We start from the raw sequence: 17,009 nt of genomic DNA, 5'->3' as shown, positions 1-17,009 counted from the left end.
CTGCCGAGGTCCTGCCAGCCGTCGTTCCGTGGTCCTGCCTTCCCGTGGTCCAGCCTACCCTGTGTCCCTACCTTAGCTGCCACCACGGGCCTAGTCACACCATGTGGTGGCATTTTTTTTTTGCAGGAGGAGATGCAGTGTTCCAGTGTTACTATTTTGGGTTTGGTATCCCCTTTTGTTTAAAATTTAGGAACTTTTTTTTAGGGCAGGAGTAGAAAAGCATCAATTCTGTACTGGATTTTTTCCTTTTTTTTTTTTGGTATTCACTGTATAGACTAATAATCATGTTATCTTTTTTTTACGGGTCGATATGATTAAGGGGATACCATGATACCATGTATGAATATTTTTTCTTACGTGTTACTAAATTTGTCAAATAAAACCCTAATGTGGGAAAAATCTATCATTTTTGCATTGCCGTCTTCCAAGTGGCATAACATTGCTACTTTTTGCTACGGAGCTGGTTGTACTTTGCACCAGTATCATTCTGAAGTACATATGTTTTTTTATCACTTTTTATAGCATTTTTTTGTGGGATTGAATAGGTAAAAATCATAATTTTTGGAGGGTTTGTTTTTTTTACTGTGTTTATCGTGCAGGTTCAATAATTATTTACTGTTATGGGTTGTTATGGACGTGGTGATACAATATATGTGGGGTTTGTGTTATGATTTAGACTTTTTTGGGGGTTAAACTCCCCCGATCGGAGTGGGCTCTGGGGTGTTACACTGAGGTGCCGGATATTGATTACAGCCGGCACCCTGTGTTTTCCGATGCTGGTTAAGCTCAGATCTTGAGCTGAACCGGCATCGGCTTTTCATCCGATATATTGGACGCTGAGTGCTAAGTCACTGCACTCAGCGTCCGATATATCGGACACAAAGCGGGAAGGGTTAATTTACCCAAAATATGCTCCTGACACATCAGAGGCGGTCAAGGACGATTTCCTTATTAGTAATAACAAAGAAGTACACTCATCGGCCACTTTATTAGGTACACCATGCTAGTAACGGGTTGGACCCCCTTTTGCCTTCAGAACTGCCTCAATTCTTCGTGGCATAGATTCAACAAGGTGCTGGAAGCATTCCTCAGAGATTTTGGTCCATATTAACATGATGGCATCACACAGTTGCTGCAGATTTGTCAGCTGCACATCTATGATGCGAATCTCCCGTTCCACCACATCCCAAAGATTCTCTATTGGATTGAGATCTGGTGACTGTGGAGGTCATTTGAGTACAGTGAACTCATTGTCATGTTCAAGAAACCAGTCTGAGATGATTTCAGCTTTATGACATGGCGCATTATCCTGCTGAAAGTAGCCATCAGATGTTGGGTACATTGTGGTCATAAAGGGATGGACATGGTCAGCAACAATACTCAGGTAGGCTGTGGCGTTGCAACGATGCTCAATTGGTACCAAGGGGCCCAAAGAGTGCCAAGAAAATATTCCCCACACCATGACACCACCACCACCAACCTGAACCATTGATACAAGGCAGGATGGATCCATGCTTTCATGTTGTTGACGCCAAATTCTGACCATACCATCCGAAAGTCGCAGCAGAAATCGAGACTCATCAGACCAGGCAACGTTTTTCCAATCTTCTACTGTCCAATTTCGATGAGCTTGTGCAAATTGTAGCCTCAGTTTCCTGTTCTTAGCTGAAAGGAGTGGCACCCGGTGTAGTCTTCTGCTGCTGTTGCCCATTTGCCTCAAAGTTCGATGTACTGTGCGTTCAGAGATGCTCTTCTGCCTACCTTGGTTGTAACGGAAGGCGATTTGAGTCACTGTTGCCTTTCTATCAGCTCGAACCAGTCTGCCCATTCTCCTCCGACCTCTGGCATCAACAAGACATTTCCGCCCACAGAACTGCCGCTCACTGGATGTTTTTTCTTTTTCGGACCATTCTCTGTAAACCCTACAGATGGTTGTGCATGAAAATCCCAGTAGATCAGCAGTTTCTGAAATACTCAGACCAGCCCTTCTGGCACCAACAACCATGCCACATTCAAAGGCACTCAAATCACCTTTCTTCCTCATACTGATGCTCGGTTTGAACTGCAGGAGATTGTCTTGACCATGTCTACATGCCTAAATGCACTGAGTTGCCGCCGTGTGATTGGCTGATTAGAAATTAAGTGTTAACGAGCAGTTGGACAGGTGTACCTAATAAAGTGGCCAGTGAGTGTAGTTGACCCAAATCTGTAGTGCGCTCATTAAGCAACATTGAGCAACTTTATTAAGCAATCTGCATATTTTAAAACAACCAATTCAGAACAGGAAACAAAGCTACAAGATTGCCTTGCAGAAATGCATAGGCTCAACAAGCAGACTTACTCCCCCAACAGGGCCTCCGAGATCACATCAGTCTCTGAGCAACTTCATGAACTTAACATTCATAAGCATGAATTTGCTCTTAGAAGGATGAAAATGTCTTACTATTTGCTGGGTAACAGACTAAGGATCAGTGGTAGTGGATCCTCTTGACCACCGCAGACAATGACGTAAGCTGATACCAGAGACCAGAGTCTAAGTGGCACCCAGTTTTCACCAGAGCACACCGCAAAGCGGGTTGGACTTTCTGTGATGTGATGCCACTAGGTCATTCCACAGGTGCGACTTTGTCCGCAGTGGCAGCGACGTTACGATTCACAATGAATCTTTATCAAGCATGCTTGATATGCTTGAAAAAGATTCATTGTGAATCGAAACATTGCGCTTATCATGTTTGGATGTACTTGTGAATAAACTTTTTGGGATTCAACCCATGGTGCTGGGGCTTCCTCTTTGAAGATAGCCTGGTTCTGGTCACAGTAGGGACAGCAGAGATCTTCTAGAAGGGCCTAGTTGCCATTTTACTACTAAATAACATTTACGGTTATGTTAAATTAATCCCTTCCTCATCCAATCCCTTCCCTCCCTTGTTTGAACTTGATGGACATGTGTCTTTTTTCAACCATATAAACTATGATTATAAAGCCCAGAAAGAACCACTATGTCTATGGGTCGAATCCCTGCCGAAATGTTACAAACCAGGGAAAATCCCAGATCGCCCCTCTAATTTTCGCCTGATAACTTTGTTAAACCCAGTCCTCAAATGATTTGCGAAATTATTAGCTACGAGTAGAGATGGGCAAATTTTTCAAAATTCGATTCGACCAGGTTCGCCAAATTTTACAAGAAAAATCAATTCGATCCTAATCGAATCATGTTGAATCACGTTAAAAAAAACAGGTATTTTCTGGCCGCATAGAGCCTGTAGTATGTTGTAGAATGTTGTGCCATGTTCAAATATGCATGGGAAGCAAAGTTTGGGCTTCAACCAATGCCGTGTTTTAGTATGACATGCAAATCACAGCCACCGCTCTTAGAATCACTACACTTTTCAATTCCATGTGCACTTCCAGAGGCCAACTTGACCAAGTACATGAAGCCTGAACGCAGCCTGACAAGGTAATATCTGTGTCAGCTCAAAAGGACCAAGCTGAGGGCCAAGATCCCACTATATCATCAAAGAGTGCACTCTTTTGACACTGACATCAGATGATTCCATAGATTACGACAGACCCTGTACTGTTAAACGCTGAAACATGTAGAAACCCCCCAAAAGAGTGGAGAGGTTGTCCGCAGTAATTTTGCATAGATGTCACGAATCGTTTTGCCCTTCTTTTCATTCATCAGCATCCGCTTTCAATTGGTAAATAATCCTTCAATATTGCTAAAGCCAAAAATAAACAGGAGTTGATCCAAAACAGAGATGATCAGTAAATGAGATATTTGCATGTGCTCTGTGTTCTGTATCCACTCCTGCTTTTGGCTATCAATCCTGAAGCTTTTCATTCCTTCTGACAGATGAAATGAAGGGGAAAACCAAACATAGTGGCAACGTCATAGAGTGGTGGAGGGTGAAAACAGCATTATGGAAATCACAGGGTGTTTCAGGGAGACAGCGGTCAGTTGGCAGCAGCACGAGTAGGCCGCAGAGTGGCACAATGACAAATTATGGAGGTGCTGGCAGAAGCAGCAGCAGGAGGTCAGAAAGTGGCACAATCACAGTGTATGTAGGTGGGCGACAGCAGTAACAGCAGCATGAGGCCAGAGAGTGGCACAATGACAAATTCTGAAGCTGGCAGCAACATGGTAGGCCACAGTGTGGCACAATGACAAATTCTGGAGCTGGCAGCACCATGGTAGGCCACAGAGTGGAGATGGCAACAGCAGCAGCAGGAGGTCAGAGAGTGGCACAATCACATTGTGTGGGGGCGGCAGCAATAGCAGCAGCATGAGGCCACAGTGTGGCACAATGACAAAGCGTGGAGGTGGTGGCAGCAGCAGAAGGCAGTTAGAAAGTGGCACAATGACAGAGTGTGGAGGTGGATGACAATTCCAGTCCCTGGTATAGATGATGAGAGGCAGATGTTGCAACTGGCATCAGATGTGTGGCATCTGGCTAGTGGCAGCATCAGAATAGTGGCTGAGGCAGGTAGTAAGAATCCAGACTCATTTCTCAACATTTGGGGGAGGAGTCATAGCTGATCTAATCTGATGCATAAGGGATTATTGTGTTTAAATCCTGGCCGATCAGCACCTGATTCATCTTGACAAAGGTCAGTCTCTCCACATTACGAGTGGACATGTGGGTTTTCCTTGGGGTAACGATGGCCCTCGTGCACTGAACACCCACTCTAATGCCACAATACTGGCCGGGCAGGACAGCTTCCTTACTGCAAACTTCGCAAGTTGTGGCCACACATCAAGTTTGGCTGCCCAGTAGTACAGGGGATCCTCTACCTGGGCTGGTAGAGTGCTGTCCAAGTAGGCCAACACCTGCTGGTGCAGGGTCTGCTCCATGTCCTGCTGCTGCTGGTGGCGGCTGCTTTCCTCACTAGATGGGTGAAGAAATCTGGAGAGCCACCAACTATGTGGGTTTGATACTGATTTATTGATATCTACTTTATCAACAAAAAAACACTTGAAATTGGGGAATTCAGAACCCCGGGCACCCTGGACTTTGAGCAAAAATTACTCCACCAACTAGGTGGATTTGAAACGGATTTCTTGCTGTCAACTTTAGCAACAAAAAGGATTGAAATTTGTGGTATACAGATCCCCCAACATGGACACCCTGGACTTTGAGCAAAAATCACTCCATCAGCTACTGAGTCCAAGCACAAATCACTGTAAACTTTGAATTCTTGCCCAATCAATATTTTCCTGAAATTCGGAACAAATTCCAATTCGTTAAAATCGATTTTCCCATCTCTAGCTATAAGAATGGCAGATCTACTTCCCCAGGTAGTAGCACCAGACCAAGTGGGATTTATTAAGAGACCTCAAACTACTGACGGTACACAGAGATTCATTAATATCATCTCAGTGGTGGAAGCCCGTTGAACGCCTTCTCTGCTGCTCACTTTGGATGCATTTGATTGGGTGCATTGGGGGTATTTACAACTGACTTTAGAGGAATTTGGATTGTAAGGTCCCTTTCTAGACACAATTCTAGCTAACAAATAGAACTTTGAAGTCTGTCTCCAATAATATTTGCCTTAGTGATTGAGCCGCTCGCTCCAGCAATACGAATTTCCCCGCACATTAGGGGTGTGGACATTGGAGGCAGGTATTACCGCATTTGCAGACTTCATTAATATGAAGTCTGCAAATGCGGTAATACCTGCCTCCATATTATCATATTACCATGCCGTCATATTATCGGACCCAATCCAATCCCTAGCAGCAACCTCAGATATACTTAGCTCTTAGCTATTATAAACAAAATACCTTCAAGTCCCTCATTCTGGATATGGGAATTCTCCAAGCCATGCAAAGTCACCTGGAAACTCACTACCCTTATAAATGGGCTTCAGGCAAAGTCCCATGCCTAGGCATTTTTCTTACTTCCCATCTTGTGATCTAATATCAGACAACTATCCTACTTTGATGTAATTAATATCTAGTAAACTTCAACAGTACTCCGCTTTCCCTATTTCATGGTTGGGTAGGGTGGCTACTCTGGTGATGTTACCCAAAATGTTATATTACTTCCGTGATATTCCAGTAGTATTGCCTAAACAAATACTAGCTAAATTACAATGTCATTACTCATTTTGTTCATGTGGAAATCGCAAAAAGCTAGAGTCTCCCTCTAAAAACACTAAAAAATATACCCATGTGGTGACTAATGCTACCAAGGGCCACGAATGGACCATTTACCCCCTACTGCAACCTGCCTAAAGTACAACATGTAAACGATACTAAATTAAAGGTAATGGTGAAAAACACCCAAAAAATCATCCAAGTGGCAAAATGTATAAAGTCAAAAAATCATCTGCCTGCAGCTATGGCCCCACAACACAATACGTAAAATAAGTCCCTTCTAAGATGATGGGCCCTGGAGGCATAGGCGGTGGGCAGAACCAAATGTTGTTGCATATCACTATGCTGCTATTGCAGACCAAATTCAATGCTGGTGGTTTGAAGACAAATTATTGGTCTCCATGGAAAAAAATTTAATTGGATCTCGCCCTCTCTGATCTCTATTAGAGGCCAACAGACTATCTACATTAGAAACTTCTTCTTCTTCACCCACCATTGGAGCTAAGCTTCACGTCTAGAGATCTATCCTTTGGCATGACTCCCTTTTACCAACACGACTCAAACTAATTCCTCTCTGTCATATCTGTGCTAATGCCGTATGTAGACTTTAACCTTTGGTCTGACAGTTGTAAAGAACACCTAGATACCTTATATGTTGGGCCCACACTCAGGTCCTTCACAGACTTAACACAAACTTATTCCTTACCCTCTAGAGCAGTGGTGGCAAACCTGTAGCACTCGGAGCCCTCTCTGTGGGCACCCAGGCCATCTCCAAAGAGGACACAAGGTATCTCTTTATGGATTCCCAGACAGTGTTGTTCCTGCGCTCAGTGTTATCATAAAACAACAGTGCTGCCTGTGACTACAGGAGGAATGGGTGGATAGATCTGAATTATCATTGTAGCTTAGGCTCCGGGCCTGAAAATTCTTCATATTCAGGGGAACCTGAATTTGTCGCCCTTTCTTTCTACTGTATTGGTGTTCTTAGGATTCTGATACGTTTGAAAGCTATGACAGAGAAGGGAGCAAGAAGTTACTGCATAAATTGCACTTAAATGTTGGCACTTTGGGATAAATAAGTGGGTTTTGGTTGTAGTGTGGGCACTCAGTCTCTAAAAGGTTCGCCATCAATTCTCTAAAGATTTTTAGAAATACCTGCAATTATGTAATCTTTTAGCTAAAATTCACATTCCCCAAGCTGCTGTAGTATCAGCTTACGAATCACACTTTTTCTCCTCACAAAAGAGGAGAAAATGCACACTGGCTGCTTATTCAGCACTTTAAATTCCCCTTCACCAAGCTTTGAAAACGTAAGGTTAAAATGGGAAACTGCCCTTAACCAATCAGTTTCGGATTTTCAATGTTGAATAGCACTGACAACCAGCACTAAATCATCAAGGTGTATTAACCATATGTAAATGGCAAAAAAGTTACATTATAGGTGGTACCTCACCCCACATAGGCAAGCATAGATCTACCCAGCGACCTCTAGCACATGTATGAGATGAGAGACTACTTTTTGGAGAGACATGTACTCTCTCCTTGGTTCTTGGATATTTCACCTACCCCAGCGGCCACTTGTTGTTATCCTAACAATAGGTTTGGAAAACTTACTAGGAGGTGAGAGAGCCTTTATATGTCATGTGCTTACTGTTGCAAGAACTAACATAGCCAAGCTCTCTCCAAGATCCCGTCTCAGAGCACTATCATTCGGAAGATACAGCGAAATTGTATTTTCGAGCACCTGATTTTCAAAAGAACTGGCTCTACACTTGTATTTAAAAATATATGGAGTAGGTGGCTAGATTTTATGCACTTTACAACCCCAGAGTAAAACTACTTACTCTTTCCCCCCACTCAAATCTTAATTTACTGTTCTATCAAGGGTGGATGAATATCTGTATAGAATACTTTATGGAGTGTGCATACATATTATTATGTGTAAAAGGAATGTCATTTCTTCCCCTCCATCTCCCCACTTCAGAATCCCCCCTCTCTTCTCCCCCCTACTCCCCCTTCCGCCACCCCCCCCCATTGTTACTGAGTGATTGTTATGTTGCTTTGTATTCTCTTGTGATTACTGTATTTCTAATATGTAACACATCTTTATACTGTGAAGCCTAAATGTTTATTGGAGGTGGCTGCCCGTATACAAATTATAAAATTACATGGTCAAATCCTTTTCTTTCTTTCTTTTTCCTTGTAATTTCAATAATTGATATTGCATTTGTTTTTACAAAGTTTCAATAGGATAAGTAGTAGTAAAAGTTGTTGTCTTTTTCCTATCCTATTTCCCATGACAATACTGCAAGGCTTACAAATTTTACCATTTGGCATAGTGAATCATGCATGAGCTCAGCTACATTTCACATACATAATACATTTGGCAAAATAACATTAAATATAAATACTCTATATGAATATATATATATATATATATATATATATATATATATATATATGTATATATATATATATATATATATATATATATATATATATATATATATAGAACAGCAAAATAAGGCAGCACTCCGAGATTTGTGGAAATCAGATGCAAGAGGCTCCAGATGCAAGGAGCCGAAACGTAGCCTTGACACATGTGTGAATAAATGAGTATGTTTTTCTGATTTCCACAAATCTCGGAGTGCTGCCTTTTTTTGCTGTTCTATGGTTTGATGGACCTTGGTTCAGGTCCTGGGAATTGCACCCGAGTTCATAACTTTTCCCGAGTGCTGCCTCACCTCTTTGTATCTATATATATATATATATATATATATATATATATATATGCTGTATATATGTTTTATTCTCAATGCATTAGTTATGCTAATTCTTGGATCTTCTCCTTTGAAGGTGGCGGATAATTCCAATCCATTTCTCAACAGGATGTTGAACAGAGAAACCATCACAAGGATATCTTTTAGAAGTAAGAATTCTGAAGATCCCATGGGGTAAAGCAATATCCTTTTAACATGCAGATGTTGGAGCAGAAATATGATCAAAATGAAATGTGTGATATATTATCAAATCTACAGAGGAAATTTTACCGAGTCACATGGCGATTGATTATATTACACTGTTGAACAACATCTAGAGAAAGGTCTAATACCACAATATGTGGTATAACCAAGACTGTTAGGTCATCACATTGGCAAAATACTGCTAAAGAGGGTGAATTTCCAAAACATGGAATTTTGTTTTAATGAACTTCACATAGAGGTACTGTATTAACATTGTCTACTACATTAACCCCTTAATGACAGGCCCTTTTTCATTTATGTTTTTCCATTGTTTTATTTTTTTAAAGTAAAGAGCTGTGTGTGTTCTTGTTTTCTGCATAAAAATTGTTCTTCATAGTGTTGGTATTTAATATTCCATGTCATGTACTTAGAAGTGGAACAAATTTCAAAATGAAGTTAAATTGGTGAAAAAATGCATTTGTGCTATTTTCATATGGGCTTGGTTTTTACTGTGCGCCCCATATGAGACATCTTCTTTATTCTTCGGGTAGGTACGATTATGGGAATACTAAATTTATATGGGTTTATTGTGTTTTAATACATGGAAAATTATCAAAACCTGTACAACAAACTTTCTTTGTTTTGCCTGGGACTGCACAGCTTTTTGGTTAGTGATTTTCAGATTGGATACTACAATCATCTAGAAAAGCTAGTTTTACTGTCATTGCAGGGATTGATTGTTTCTTATCACACTTTAACCCTGAATTATACACCTAATGCTTCAATGAAATATGACTTGTAGTATAGATTTGTACCCTGTTAGCCATAGAGTGCAAAAGAGGAGCAAAAAATTCACATAATTTTATACAAACTGGACAGTGATCATCAAAGGATATAAAAAAAAACTTTAAAACAACAGAATGATATATACAGAGACATTTTATTTACAACAGAATGGCAATAAACAGACATTGTGGAGCAGATTTGGTACTGTACAGAAACTATAACACAGATATGGACAGATTCTAAGCCAATAATTACATTTGTAGTGTACTATAAGCATGCATCCTTTTTGCCTGGCAGATAAACCTTATATAGTAAGCTGCATTAATTAAAAACTAGAGATGACCAGGAATGGTTGAAATTCAGGTTCAATGGGTTTGTCTGAATTTCACTTCAAAATTTGGTTTGCTGTGACATGAGAGCCCAGCCTCCAGGTCAGAGATAGGGGGTCATGAAGCTGGCATGTAAAATTAGACCACTTTGTGGTCTAAATTTGTATTCAACTAACTGGGTCTCAACATCTAGAGTGCCTTAAGCTACAGTAATAGGAAGGGTGTGTGGTTTTCCATTTGCTTATTTTATTGCTATGAGATTGAGTAACTGGGTCTAAACTCCCAGAATGTCTTTAACTTCTGTGACATATTTTTTTTTATTATATTTTTTTATTATTTCTTATTATTACTTTCCCTAGCCTATTCTGGCTTACTAGTCCCATTTTATAGCCATTTTTTGGTTATAAAATCAAGATCCAATTACTTTAATAGGGTTCGTGGTCAGGTCAAAGTTCGTCTCAAAGTCCAGGTCCCAAACCAAATTTTTAAGTGAAATTCAGACAAACCCATTAAACCTGAATTTCGACCATTCCTGGTCATCTCTAGTTTTAGATCAATATTTAATGAATGCAGCTTACTATATAAGGTTCACTGCAAGGCAAAAAGGATACATGCTTCTAGTATACAACAAATGTAATTATTGGCTTCGAATCTGTCCATATCTGTGTTATAGTTTCTGTACAGTACCAAATCTGCTCCACAATGGACACTATTTGCATCCTTTGGAGTTTGTAGATTTATAGCGGGATTAATTGGGCCTTGTTTCCTTGTTCCACTCATAAATCACAAAATCTGCGACAAAGGATTTGGATAAGGACACCTAATGATGCCTGATTCAATAGCAGCAAATTCTCAAGTTAACAGTGAAGAATAGAACATAATATGATATGCTCAAAGTTCATCAGCATGGATAAAATAGGCTGCGATTCCATAGGCTAGCATGAATCAGTGGTAAAAAATAAAAAATAAAAACTAAAGAAATAAGAATAGCACACATTGCTTCACACGTGAAATCTTGAATAAAGTAAATGGCTTAAAATCATTACTTTTGAATTTTTCCGTTTACAGAGCTGTGTGAAGGCTTGTTTTCTGATTTACAAATTGTACTTTGTAGAGACAGTATTTAACCACTTAACGCTGAGGCCCTTTTTCGTTTTTGCGTTTTCATCTTTCTCCTCCTACCTTTGAAAATCTCTAACTGTTTATTTTTCCATGTAAAGAGCTGGCTGAGGACTTGCTTTCTGCGTAACAAATTGCACTTCATAGTGACAGTATTTAATATTCCATGCAGTGTATTTGGAAGCGGGAAAAAAATTTCCAAATGCTGTGAAAATGGTGAAAAACGCATTTGTGATGTTTTCTTGTGGGCTTGGATTTTACGGCTTTCACTGTTTGCCCCAAATGACATGTCTACTTTATTCCTTTATTCTTTGGGTTAGTACGATCACGTGGATACCAAATTGTTATAGCTTTTATAATGTTTCATACATTTACAAAAATGAAAACCTCCTGTACAATTTTTTTTTATTTTGCCATCTTTTGGCTCTTACATTACTTTTTCATACTTCAGTGTATGGATAAGTGGATGATGTCATTTTTTGCGACTTTTGATAACTTTTCATTGCTTCCATTTTTAGGAGTGTACGACCGTTTGATTACTTTTTATAGAATTTTTTATATTTTTCAAAATCGCTAAAAAGTGCAGTTTTCAACTTTGGGCGTTATTTTCCGTTACGAGGTTAAATACATTGAAAAACTGTTATTATATTTCGATAGATCAGGCATTTTCGGATGTGGCAATACCTAATGGATTTTTTTAATGATTTTTACTGTTTATTTATATTTAAATGACTTCTAGGGAAAGGAGGGTGTTTGAATTTTTAGGTTTTTATTAATATAATTTTTTAAACTTTTTTTATTATTATTTTTACTATTTTTCAGACCACTTAGGGTACTTTAACCTTAGGTTGTCTGATTGATCCTAATATATACTGCCATACTACAGTATGGCAGTATATGGGGATTTTCCTCCTCATTCATTACTATGTGCAAATCACACATTGTAATAAATAGGTTATAACATGGCAGCTGTCATGGCAACCAATTCCCGCCCTGATGACATCACGGGGAGCAATGATCTTCCCCAAGATGGGGGTGCCCATACCCATGCCCATGCTTTGCCCGCAGCGATGGACGCGTTAACCGATAATTGTTTGCTGCAAAATGCAGGCTGCAATCAGGTAAATTGAGGGGGTACCACTCAAGGCACGGCAGTAAGCGGGTTATGGTCCCCTGGCTCTTTGACTCCAAACACAGGGCAGATGGAGCAGAAAAGGATTCCAACAAAGGATTGTAGGAGAACGATTAGGTACATCTGCACAAAGTCAAACATATTAAAACATTGCATTGAGAAGGGTACAAGTAAGCATAAAGACATCACAAACAGGGGAGGGAAGAGGTAAGGAAAGGATATTGGGGTGGTAGTGGGTTGAGCAAGGAGAGGCCAGTTGTCTGAGGGGGGGAAGAAGTGAGATTAATTGAGATTATTTAGGGATCCATTCTCAAGATATCTTTGAAGCTCTGGGACTCTCGGAAAACTAGCCATGGTTGCCACAGCTTTATGCATTTCTCTGTAGTGCCGAGGGTATCTGCCATTAACTCTTCCATCCAATGTATATGCATTCAAATCACTCCATTCAGAGATGGAGGGTGGAGTACCAGAGTGCCATCTACGTGGGATAACTGTGCGTGCCGCTATCAGGGCGAATCGTAGGAGACTACTTTTTTTTGTTTCTCTATGGAGCCAGGAAGAATAGAGAGGAAAGCTGCCTCCGGTGTTTTGGGGGCTGCTGAGCCCAATATTTCAGGCGTCACTTCAAGCACCTGCTTCCAGAAAGGAGATCTTTTTTAGCATGACCACCAGATGTGGAGAAAGTCACCTCTGGTCTCTTCACATCTCCAACACATATCACGGATCATGGGGTAAATGGAATGCAGCAGAGATGGGACTTTATACAATCTTGAAAGGATTTCATAATTTTTCTCCTAAGCTGAACAGGCCACAGAAAGTTTGTGGGTGAATAGGAACGCCTTGTCCTTGAGAGAGAGGGAGACACTCAGGTCTCTGGACCATTTGTGTAGAAAGGTCAGTGGGGAGCCAGTCGATTCTTCCAGTAGGAGGCCATAGATTTATAAAATGCAGTGTTCAGGGGAAGTCCCTAGACGAAACAGGGCCTCAAAGGGGGTCAGCGGCAGCTGTTCTCCCTGGATGTTTGAGGAAGGCTCCCAGCTGGGATATTTCCAGCCACAAGAGATTGAAGGAGACATACAAGTCTAGCATTTCAGAGTATGACTAAATTGGGGCTTCACCCAAGATATCATGCATGCGAATGTCCTCATGGCTGAATCGGCCCAAAAATGTGGATCCGGTGAAGGCCGGCTGGAAATCCAGGTGAGGACTATATGGCTGAGAGAGGATAACATGCTTAATAAGGGATTTCCAAAGTTTCAAGGTATGGGCCAACCCATTGTTTGCTATGCAGGTGAAAGTGGCAGTCGAGCAACCGGACCAGGTTATATGCCTGGTGATATGTTTTAAAATCCGGTAATCCTGCCCCCCTCCCCCCCCAGGTAGTTTTGGCCTAATCAGGACCGCGCATCCTATCCGGGGATGGGTTGTACCCCAGATAAAATGCAAAATAGCTGATCTGAAGAAGGAAGGTGGGGGAGTGATTGGGGCCCCCTGGAAGATGCAGAGAAAGCCAGGGAGCATATCTATATTTACCATGTTAATTTGCTCAAACCATGACAATTGTTGTCTATTGTAGTAGGATAGATCTTTCACAGTACGATACAGCAGGGGTAGATAATTGCTGTGAGTAAAGTTTAGAAAGATCTGCCAGTACTTCAATTCCAAGATATTTAATTGATGTGTGGTGCCAACAAAAAAGGAAGTGCTCTTTGATGTGCCGGGTGTCTTCGGGTGATAATGAGAAGTTTAAAGCCTCTGACTTGCTGTGATTAATCTAGAATTTTTTGAGCAGGGATGGGTGGGAGATCCTCAGCTGGGAGATAAAGAGCAGGAGGTCATACACAAATAGTGCCACTTTATATTGCCGCCGTCCCACCTGGATATCGTGTATGTTGGGGTTGTTCCTAATAGCATTAGCCAGGTGCTCCATCAAAACTACATAGAGGAGAGGGAAAAGAGGGCACCACTGTCGGTTACCATTGGTAATCTGTATACGGTTGGAGAAAAAACCATTGGCTCTGACTCCAGCTGTAGGATGGTTGTACAGCGCTAGAACCCTTCCCAAGAACTTGGGACCCAAGTCCAACCTAGAAAAGGCCACAGACAGAAAGCTCCAATGCACCCTGTCAAAGGCATTCTCTGCATCAATCGACAAAAAGCAGGCAGGAATCGACCTTTTTTGTGCATGAGCCATTATTAGGAACGTCTTGTTCAGGTTATCCCTAGCTATTCTACCCCTAACAAAACTCACTTGGTCAGTATTTATTGATTTGGGGAGGTGCGGGACCAGTATCCGCCAGGATCTTGGAGTACAACTTCAGGTCCACATTCAAAATGGAAATTGGTCTGTAACTAGCCGAGAGCAGCGGATCCTTGTCCGTTTTTAAGTTGACACTGATGTTGGCCTCCAGAGACCAGGGATGGAGGGCGACAGTGAATTGAATACCTGCGTCAGAAGAGGGGAAAGGACCTCCCCCAAACAGTTTATAGAAGGCAGGTGAGAAGCCGTCTGGGCCGGGTCTCTTCCCAGCTAGGGTGTTTTTGATAGCATCTTTTATTTCAGCTAGGCTGAAGTCTGATTCTAGAGCTGAAGTTACAACCTCATCTATTACAAAACAATATTCAGGATATATTTGCCAGTAAAATTACTTTAAATCAGATTAAGTATCACCGGCAAAATGGGCAAGCTTGAGGCTCTGGTATTAGAGGAACAGTTAGATATAGTCAGTGTAACGGAGACATGGCTCGATGCATCACATGATTGGGGTGTTAATATTCAAGGTTTTACACTCTCTCAGAAAGACAGGGCAAAAGGAGGGGAGGCGGTGTATGTCTGTATGTCAGAATAGACTTAAAAGCGAATTCTGGTTTCATAAAATTGTGAGGAGACTGAAGCTTTGTAGTTTGAAATTCAAAATTATTTTTGGTGTAATTTATAGACCCCCTAACATCTGAGGAAATAGAGGGTCACCTATATGAACATATGGAGCAGGCTGCTCCACGGGACAGTAGTGGTAATGGGAGACTTTAACTTTCCAAATATAAATTGGGGTCAGGGCTCTTCTTCATCTGTGAAGGGGAGACATTTTATCAACTTTCTGCAGGATAATTTTATGGTGCAGCTTGTAGAAGATCCCACAAGAGGTGATGCATTGTTGAACCTTATCATTTCTAACAATGCGGAGATTGTCCAAAATGTCAGTGTCCAGGAAACCCTTGGGAACAGCGATCATAACATAATTATTTTCCTCTTAAACTGTAAAAAGCAAAAACAGGTGGGAAAATCAAAAACTTAGAATTTTAAGAGGGCCAATTTCCAGAAATTCAGGGCTGCACTACAGGGTATATACTGGGATGAAATACTGTCATGTGATGACAATAATGTTAAATGTGAGAAATTCAAATCTATCCTGGGTCATTATACTTCTAAATTTATTTCAATAGGTAACAAGGATAGACAGGCTAGATTACAACCCGCGTGGCTTACAGCTAAAGTTAAAAGGGCAATTAATGAGAAAAAGAGGGCATTCAAAAAATATAAATCTGATGGGTCACCTGAGGCTTTTAATACTTACATAAAAACTTACCAAAATCTGCAAAAAGGAAATCAAATTAGCCAAAATACAAAATGAAAGACATGTGGCTAAAGCAAAACAAATGCCAAGAAATTTTTTAAGTATATCAATGTAAAAAAAATGTGGGTTACACCTCAAAGTTCTCAAAGAACTTGGTGTGGTGCCAAGTGACTGGCGAAAGACAAATGTGGTGCCAATATATAAAAAGGGCTCTTCACCAGGCAATTACAGGCCTGTAAGCTTAACTTGCATTGTGGGGGAAATATTGGAAGGGTTAGTAAAAGACTATATACTGGAGTATGTGACATCAAATAGTATATAATAGTATATAGACAGCCAGCATGGGTTTACTAAAAATATAAGTTGTCAGAGTAACCTTATCTGCTTCTATGAAGAGGTTAGCAGATGCCTGGATGGAGGAGCTGCTGTAAATATTGTATTCTTCGACTTTGCAAAGGCATTTGACACTGTCCCTCATAGAGGCCTGATGGGTAAAATAAGGTCTAGTGGTTTGGCTGGAATCATTTCCACTTGGATTGAAAACTGGTTGAAAGATCATATCCAGAGAGTTATGGTCAATGCTCGGAATGATCACACAGCTCTTCTTCATCCATACAGTTACACACACAGCTCTGCATCATCCATACAATTACACACACAGCTTTGCATCATCCATGCAGATTCATACACAGCACTGCATCATCCATGCAGTTACACACATAGCCTGCATGATCAATACATTTACACACACAGCTCTGCATCATCCAAGCAGTTACACACACAGCTCTGCATCATCCATACATTTACATACACAGCTCTGCATCATCCATGCAGTTACACTTCCACCTCTGCATCATCCATGTGGTTATACACACAACTCTGTATCATCCATGCAGTTACACACACAGCTCTGCTTCATCCATAGAGTTACACACACAGCTCTGCATCATCCATGCAGTTAAACACACAGCTCTGCATCATCCATACATTTACACACCTAGCTCT

The 17,009-nt window shown here is 40.9% G+C and overlaps 1 protein-coding gene across 3 annotated transcripts in view; it reads left to right on the top strand.

The window, feature by feature from the left end:
• Window positions 1-17,009, top strand: part of CA11 (carbonic anhydrase 11) — a 716,291-nt gene that overhangs the window by 599,432 nt on the left and 99,850 nt on the right. For all 3 annotated transcript variants that reach the window (XM_072110510.1, XM_072110509.1, XM_072110508.1), the window contains one exon: window positions 8,957-9,029. In XM_072110510.1, the coding sequence (XP_071966611.1) occupies window positions 8,957-9,029 (73 nt within the window). The remainder of the gene's footprint in view (window positions 1-8,956; window positions 9,030-17,009) is intronic.

The sequence above is a fragment of the Engystomops pustulosus genome, chromosome 6, assembly GCF_040894005.1.
Source record: "Engystomops pustulosus chromosome 6, aEngPut4.maternal, whole genome shotgun sequence".
Classification (NCBI taxonomy): domain Eukaryota; kingdom Metazoa; phylum Chordata; class Amphibia; order Anura; family Leptodactylidae; genus Engystomops; species Engystomops pustulosus.
Note: the sequence above shows the minus strand (reverse complement) of the source record. Positions and strands in the feature narration are given on the sequence as shown.